This window comes from Ursus americanus, chromosome 4 (assembly GCF_024610735.1).
Source record: "Ursus americanus isolate L20-20 chromosome 4, mUrsAme1.1.p, whole genome shotgun sequence".
NCBI classification, from domain to species: Eukaryota; Metazoa; Chordata; class Mammalia; order Carnivora; family Ursidae; genus Ursus; species Ursus americanus.
Window position 1 is genome coordinate 59,497,173 of NC_142130.1, and position 8,866 is coordinate 59,506,038.

The following is an 8,866-nucleotide window of genomic DNA, read 5'->3' on the forward strand; positions in this document are numbered from 1 at the left end:
CAGCCCAGCAGACACCACAGGGAGTGTACACTGGCGGACTTAAGAAGACACTCACCAGGGGGGCGCCTGGGTGGCACAGCGGTTAAAGCGTCTGCCTTTGGCTCAGGGCGTGATCCCGGCGATCTGGGATCAAGCCCCACATCAGGCTCTTCTGCTATGAGCCTGCTTCTTCCTCTCCCACTCCCCCTGCTTGTGTTCCCTCTCTCGCTGGCTGTCTCTCTCTCTGTCAAATAAATAAATAAAATCTTTAAAAAAAAAAAAAAAAAAAAAAAAGAAGACACTCACCAGGGACCACACTCCAGGACTCCTCTCAAGATTCATTAGGAGTCTGAAGCTGTCACTTCCTGGTCTTCAATGACAGAAGTTCGAGTACACCAGCAGCCAGCAGAACTGGGACCCACAAGATCAGTGACCTAAAGATGTTTGCTAGTCTCTCCACTGAAACCATTTTGAAAAAAACTATGTACCTTCTGGCATGTTTTAAGTTGACATCAAAATCTTCACCATAGATTAAGAATGTTACTTCCAGCATACTATAAAAATTGACATTTTAAAATATAAATTATACCACTTTTTAAAATGTATTCAGTGGAACCTAAATACCAGAGTGATTTTGTCCATTTAAAAATTCATGGACTGACTCTTCTTGAACAGGTGAAAATTTTACAGTTCCTTTTTCTATTTACATTCTATTTCCCCACATAACTTTATCTTAATACATTTTTGTGCTTGAAATCTTTTATTACCCTATTGTACCTCTCTGCCATAAACACACACACGTGTATATATAGTAAATTTGTTTTCACTGTGGCCTAGATCTCTAAGTGTTAAAATGGTAACTTCTGGATTCAGTTATCAGTAAAACTGTTATTATAAAATTGATCAAAATACTTATTATAGATTTGACAATTACTAAACATAAAAAGAAAAAGTGTTAGGAAATGGATCTCAATGAAATGAGCTTCCCCCCCCCCTCCCCCAGCCCTGGTCCCCATATATCCAGAGATGACTATTACCTAGGGCTATCCCGAGTCAGGGTCCAAATTAACTATATTCCTGTTTTGTATTTTAACAAGGGCTGAGAAAAGCCTTCACTTAAATAAGTGGGTAAGAATTAAATATATTTTGTTACAGCAATGTCTCTCTTTTTGACTTCTATTTCTTTGAGTTGTATTCCCAAATCACTTAATGATCTATCTTCAAAAATATTTTAAATGATCTGTTAGTTGATAACTCAACTGGAGATCCTCTACTTTTGTTAAAAGCAAAACTTGGAGACCATGTGACCTGTCAAAGAATTTGTTAGTCATTAGTCATTTACTTCCTCAACCCTTACAATGACATTCCAATAGTCTCTGATAGGTAGAGGTGTTGTCACCCTGGAGAAATGCAATGTGGAAGAGTCAAGATGGTGAAAGTGTATCCTTTTTTCATAAAGTAGGAGAAAGACAATAGAAAGGTAGCCGGGGGAAGGAGAATAAGTACCCCTTAGGCACATAAGGATCAGAGTAATTCTGTGAAAGAGAATACATGAAACTGAAAATCTTAAAGTTGATTGCTGTAACTTGCCTGTGCACACATATCCCTTGAAAAAACTGTACAATGTATTATTTGGACCATGTTATTTGACGTTATTATTTTCATTCAACTTTCTGTGATTTTATTCTTTTCTCTTAGTACTTATTCTATTCTCTATTCTACCTTCCTATATAATGATGAGGATAAAAAATCATTTTATCTAGGTATTGCTAAGCACAACTGGTATAACCCTGTCGATTACAAAACCAATTAAATTTTTATGGTTAGAAAAATAAAAATCCCTTTTGTTTTATTGCTATTGGTATCCACTAGAGGGTGCTCATTCAATCATTTTAAAAGTCTGGTTTAGAAATGAATCAGTCAATTCATGGAGGTCACCTAAGTATGTTTATTTATTTTATTTTTATTCTTCAGAGATTCTAATGATGAACTGAGTGTCTCCTACTCTTTCTTGGCATTGTTTCTTCAGTGTCTCTCATAGAAGGCAATCTATGTCCATATTTGTTATCCACAGTAGCTCAACTAGAAGTCCTGAGTAAAGGTTTGTGTTTCTGGTAGAGACCAACAAAAGGCTAAAAATATTGCATACAAGGAATCCCTTATATCAAAAGACATGTGCATACACTCTGAGTGCTGGGACTCTACACCCTTCAAAGCAGCACACTTGCTAGAGGAAAAGAGATGGATTTTAAAATCACAGGCCTGGATTGGCCATTAAAATTGGTATTTTCTAACTTCTGAATTTTAAAGGTGCGAAAAGTTACTACTTCACAGGGATATGCACAAATTATGGCTGAATATTTGTGTAAAGCTAACATAAGGGACAAAAGAGAGATAGAGATACCAGCTCATTTCTGTCTTCCCCAACCACCCCACTCCATCCCATTCACAGATTCTGCTAATGCAATCTGGCTATATTTTTTCCCCTCTATATATGAACTATGTGAACTCTGGAGAAAAGTGTCTAAATAAAAAAATATTTACAGATAGGCCAGACTTAACTGAGGCTTTTTGTTTGCTTTGCTTTCTACAAAGTGCACACAAAATTTCCAAAGTTCATATACAGACTTCCAGTTAATCCTCCCTTCATATATATTTGAAGGCAGAATATATATAATCCATCTTTGTATCCCCAGTGCTTAGAACAGTACCTGGTTTATAAAACAAAATTGTGAATAAGTAGATGACTTGTTCAAGTTTTAAGGTATTGGTTCTTCAAGACCCTCCCTTGTCAGAAAAGACAACTTAATAAATTATGACAGCACAATCTTGAAAGAATTATAAGAGCTGTTATCAACAAAATGCAATGGAAACACAAAGAACTAATTTTGTCAAGGGTATGGGACAGCTTGATAGAGAACTGGTTAAAAACAGCAGTAGTAATAAAAATAATGCTAACACATATCAAGGGCTTACTATATGTCAAACAATATTCTAAGCACTTTGTATATATATAAAATCATTTTATCTTCCCAAATAATTGTATGAAATAGATCCTATTTTGCACATAAGGATAGTGAGGCACAGAGATGTTAAGTAACTTATCTAGGTCATATGCTACAAGGCGCAGAGGTAGGATTTGAACCCACAGTTTAGCCACTGTACAGAGGGGAAAAGGAGAGGCTCATTCCTGGCAGAGGGAATAGCATATCCAATCCCAAAGGGATGAAGGAGCCTGTCTAGTCATGCTAAGATATTCAGTCCAAACATAATACTACAGACAGTGGGGGAGCAGAGGAGGCTTCTACTCCAGGAGTGGCACAATGGAATACAACAGCACTGAGAAGCAGCAGGACAGAAGGTAAGACAAACTCCCAAAGCTCCCCCAAATGTGAGCTCTGTTCCACTGGGCAAGTTAATTAGCCTTCATATGCCTCAGTTTTCCTATCTGTAAAATGTAAACAGTAGTAACTACCTCAGAAGGCTGTACAGAGGATTATGTTAATATTTATAAAGTGATTAGAACATTGCCTGGGGTACAGTGTCATAAAAGGGGTTGCTAAGTAAGCCAACAAATAAATACTAAAGGTAGGAGACTGTGGAAAGGGGCTACTGCAATATGCCAAGTAAGAAATGATGAAGGCTTAACTAAACAGTAATAAAGGGAATACAAATGAAATCCAAATTAAGAAATTTCTCAGGAAGAAGCAAAAGCATTTGGTGGGCATTTAGATTTTGATGTAGGCAGAGTAGTGGTATATGGCAGTTCATAGTCTGGGAGCCCCCAAACTATCAAGGTCAGTCAAGGTAAGAGATACATGGTGCAGAGCACAGGAAAGTTCAAAGCATGAAGCTTCCAGGTGTCCTCTCCAGTGGAATCATGAGCAAGGACTTTTCCCTGCAACAATGTGTGACCACATACTTAGGAATACTGCCAAGCAGGAAGGCTCACCAAAAGCTTGGCTTCTAGATTTCACTGGGGCACAGTCACACAAACATGATCAATTGCTAATCTTTAGTCTCCAGCTCCTCTGGGGGTCAGAGGTGGGAAGACAAGCTGTTATCATGGCCCACAGCCCCCACCATAAATCACACTGCTAGACTTTCCAGTGTGGCCCAAGCCCCCAGGTAAACAAAGACACTCTTAGGCAGGACATTCCAAGGGCTTAGAGATAACCTCCCAGGAGCTGAGGTCACATGTCAGACTTACTTTTGATTAAGGTTCATTCTTTACCTTGAAGGTATGGAGGAGAAAAGAAGAGACATATTGATGGTGATACCTTCAACAAGTGAGAAAAAATATGCAAGTGGCAAATGACAACATAGGTTTAGAAGGGAAAAACAACATGCTTTTGAGATTGCCTAGTACCAAACTAAGTGAAGTTACCAGAAAATACTGAGAAACAAAGCTTAGAGAGGACTGCACAGCTTGAGATGGCAACATACTGAGGGAAGTCCAAAGTCCTGCCATGAATGGGCTTACCTGAAAGATAATGTAGGCAATGAGCAGAGCAAAACTTGAATCCACTGTAAACAACTTTAAAGGGCTGCTCAGAGGGTGACTTGTAAAAAAGGTTATTACAAAACAATAAAATTTAAATAAACACTAAGTCTTCCCCACTATTTAAATCCCTTAGGTAAGATAGGAAACTTAAAATAAGTAAATAACTTTCTAGGTACAAGACAAAAATGCACTTACCTTTCCCTGGAAGTAAACAGACCCTGCAAGCATGACATTTTGTCTTCCAAAAAAAGTTAAAAAGAAAAAACAACAAAAATATTTGCGCTTACTTTCCCATACCATCTTCCATGCTCAGACTACTTTCTAAGCTCAGCCTTTATTTTGCCCATGGCAAATTCAGCAAATTTATGCAAAACTTAAATTACCATGAAAACCCAACAAAAAGGTAGATGAAGCAGAAGGCACAGCTAATTAAATGGATTTGAGGTTCACTGCTCATTTTGTTTAGGGTCAAACAATAATTTACAAATCTGTCTGAGCAAATTAAATAGAAAAATAACTCATTACAGGGTATGGGTAGCCAGACTACTGTAAAATCTGAAGACAATATACCTTTAAACCCCCTTTTTTAATCATCCATGAATGCCTAATTACACCTCAGGTTTGAGATTAGGGGTTAGCAGTGGAAGTTCTTGAATCAGAAAGCCTAGACACAAATCTCTCCTCTGGCACTTACCAGCTAAGTAAACTTGGGAAGTTACTTAAACACTGTGTGGTTTCATCACATGAAAAATGGGAAACAAACCTCAGAGCTTTGTTCTGAGGATCGCGTAAAGCCAATACCATCTGGTACATAATAAGCACGCAGTAGGTGTGTGGTTGTTTGGCTATTTCACGTGAGTAACTTTACATACTAAAAACATAATGAGTTTATTACACCTATCATTCTTTCTTCGCTGTGACAGAAGACACCTATTTTAAAATCTAGTTTTGAAATAAAAAACCACAACCATAAACTACTTTTTCATATCGCAGTATTTACAAGTTTCTGAAACAGTGTTATCTGTCCTAAAATTATCTCAGAACCACCTCGGACTGTATTTAATCAGTCAATACTTCATCTCTGTTTTTAAAAAAATGCTTAAAGCTGTCCATTGTAAATGAGAAAGTGTTACTGAGTTGATCCAAGAAGAGATTAATAAGACAACAGTGTGACTAAATTCCATTGTCTATAGCTACATAACCTTCTTTTCCTGAGCAAACTGTACTGGGCTTTTTGCTCCTAGCTTCAGAAGCAGTTAACCCTCTTCTTTCAGCCAAAGTTACCTGGTTCTTTTGCTAAGCTAACTCCTGTTAAGTCACCAAGGCCTGGCTTCTCCTCAGGTCTTTGCTGGCACCCTCAGTCTTTGTTAAATAAGAGACAAGGTTCTCCTGCCTATTTCCATCAGAATATTTATGGAATTAATAGTTTATATAGTTTTAACCAGTCCCCTTTCCCCCATGAACACCAGACTGCAGGCAAACTGGATATGGGGACTGTGTTGCTCTCTGTATTCCTTGGGGAATGGAATACACTATATAAGAACTCAATATAGGCAAGGGAAACAAAAGAAAAAATTAACTATTAGGTCTTCATCAAGACAAAAAGCTTCTGCACTGCCAAGGAAACAATCAACGAATCTAAAAGGCAAAAGTCAGAATTGGAGAAAATATTTGCAAATAACATATGTAATAAAGGGTTAGTATCCAAAATAAAGAACTAATCAAATTCAACAGCCCAAAAAATAATTAATCCAGTTAAGAAATGGGCAGAAGACATGAATAGACATTTTTCCAAAGAAGACATACAGATGGCCAACAGGCACATGAAAAGATGCTCAACATCACTCATCATCAGAGAAATACAAATCAAAACCACAATGAGATACCACCTCACACCTGTCAGAATGGCTAAAATTGACAACTCAGGAAACAATGGATGTTGGTGAGGATGCAGAGAAAGGGGAACGCTCTTGCACTGTTGGTGGGAATGCAAACCGGTGCAGCCCCTCTGGAAAACAGTATGACGGTTCCTCAAAAAGTTAAAAATAGAGCGACCCTATGATCCAGCAATTGCACTACTATGAATTTACCCAAAGGATACAAACATATTGATTCAAAGGGACACATGCACCCCAATGTTTATAGCAGCATTATCAACAATAGCCAAATTACAGAAAGAGCCCAAATGTCCATCGACTGATGAATGGATAAAGAAGATGTGGCATACATACACACACACACACACACACACACACACTACATACATACACAATGGAATATTACTCAGCCATCAAAAAGAATGAAATCTTGCCATTTGCGATGACACGGATGGAGCCAGAATGTACTACGCTAAGCAAAAGAAGTCTGCCAGAGAAAGACAAATACCACATGATTTCCCTCATATGTGGAATTTAAGAAACAAAACAGATGAACACAGGGGAAGGGGAAAAAGAGAGAGAGGGAAGCAAACCATAAGAGACTCTTAACTATAGAGAACAAACTGAGGGTTGCTGGAGGGGAGGTGGATGGGCGAAGGGCTAGATAGGTGATGGGCATTAAGGAGGGCATTAGTGCTGAGCACTGGGTGTTATATGTAAGTGATGAATCACTAAATTCTACTCCTGAAATGAATATTACACTATATGTTAACTAACTAGAAATTAAATAAAAATTTGGGGAAAAAAAAAAACCTCAATGTGAAGAACCCATGGAATAACATTCTGACCAAAGGCAAAAGTCACTAAACATACAAATCAAACTTATCTCAATTACTTCTATGCATGAACATTTGTTTTCGATAATACATTTAAAGAATTTGTGTGTGTGTCTGCATGTGTTCAAAACAGCCTGCCAAAAACACAAGGAATAAATATAATAACCAAATAAAGTGACCCTAGCTAAGACAGAGCTGTGCCAGCTTTAAAGATTTACTGTATTATCTTCTGAATTTCAAAAACTAGTCAAATACCCTCAGAAGTTTTAAGATTTTTCTGTTACAGTATAATTAATTTTGTCAAACTGGTGGGCAGTCTGTTTCAAAGATCAAAACAACTGCTCAAGGAAAGGCCATAACAATTTTTTCTTTACTATTACTACAAAGTTTTCTTTCTCCCCTTTTCATTTTCGTATGATCCCATCTATTTCTTCACAGTTCTCTTCACTAGCCCCTGTAGGAAAAGGGCAGCCAGGCTTAGATTCATCTTTTATCCTCACAGCATCCCTCCCCAAAAAGGGTTTATTTCGTGTTCCATCATAAAGCATCAAGAGATGAATTATACTAACCTTACTGTATTCCAGGCATCTCCAAGTTCTTTGGAATACTGTTTTTCAAAATGATCCAATACAACTTCGCAAATTTGTTTTGCAAGCTTCCTCTCTGATTTTGCTTTCAGCTATGATGACAAGAAAACATTGCTGACACAATCTGATATTACAAATTTATTAAACTTCAAATTACCATTTTTTTTCTTAAGAACATGTTTTACGATTATCACTAGTTTTTGCAAGGGAGCATTACCTCAATGTAGCAACATTGTATTTGTGAAAAAAGAGGGTTTCTTCAAATAATTATTGCTCAAATGTAAAGCAAAGGTTAAAGGATTTGTGGCATTAAAAAAAAAATAGTGGCCTTAACAGAAGCTGTATCAAAGGAACAAAATTAACTTAAATAAGCCACTCTTGGTGGTAACATTAGGGAAAACTGAGTGAAAAGCCTATGGAAGTCCGTATTTGCAACTTTTTTGTAAATGTAAAATTATCCTAAAATAAAAAGGTTATTTCGGAAAAAAAAGTCACTCGTTTCCTGTGAAAACTTCCTTTCAACTCTATTTCATTTACTCATCCAAAGTTTAGCGAGGTATGACTATGTAACATTGTTCTACGTTCCCAGTATAGAGAGCAGTGAGTCTCAGGCCCTGAGGAGCTTGCATTCTGCTCAAAGCTGAAGGGAGTAGGTATTCAAGTCTGCAGGCTGGACTGCAGGCAAGTTACGTGGGGGCGCAGGTGAGTCTTGGGAGAAAACGCTCACGAGAAAGCCTTCGAGCATCCAGCATTACGCTAGGGCTTGGGACTGTGAAGCCAGAAAAACCAACAGCTTACGAAGTTCCCCCTTCCCGACCCTCTCCCTCATAAAGTGTCTGATTCAGTCAGAGGTTCCCATTCGGGTGCCAGCCCTCACCCGGGTTAACATTGTCCCGCCGGGAGATGCCAAACAAGAGCTCTACAACACCCAGCAGCACCTAAAACCTCCAGGAAATCAAAAGCACAGCCTCAGACCCGAGGTTCAACCTCATTCACTTCTATCCCTCGCTTTTCCGGTTCAACTTCCCGCGAGATACTGCCCTGCCGCGTTGTCGAAATCTCGCCAAAAGAGGTGTAGGTCCC

The 8,866-nt window shown here is 38.2% G+C and overlaps 1 protein-coding gene across 4 annotated transcripts in view; it reads right to left on the reverse strand.

The window, feature by feature from the left end:
* NSUN3 (NOP2/Sun RNA methyltransferase 3) overlaps positions 1-8,856 on the reverse strand; it is a 301,891-nt gene extending 293,035 nt beyond the window's left edge. For all 4 annotated transcript variants that reach the window (XR_015724230.1, XR_006777400.2, XR_015724231.1 and 1 more), the window contains exons 1-2: positions 8,661-8,856; positions 7,766-7,875 (exon numbers count right to left, since the gene is read on the reverse strand). Coding sequence is in view for 1 of the 4 variants with exons in the window: in XM_045785401.2 (XP_045641357.2) it covers positions 7,766-7,875; positions 8,661-8,672 (122 nt within the window). In the remaining 3 variants the exon portion in view is untranslated. The remainder of the gene's footprint in view (positions 1-7,765; positions 7,876-8,660) is intronic.
* Between the last annotated feature and the right edge of the window lie 10 nt (positions 8,857-8,866).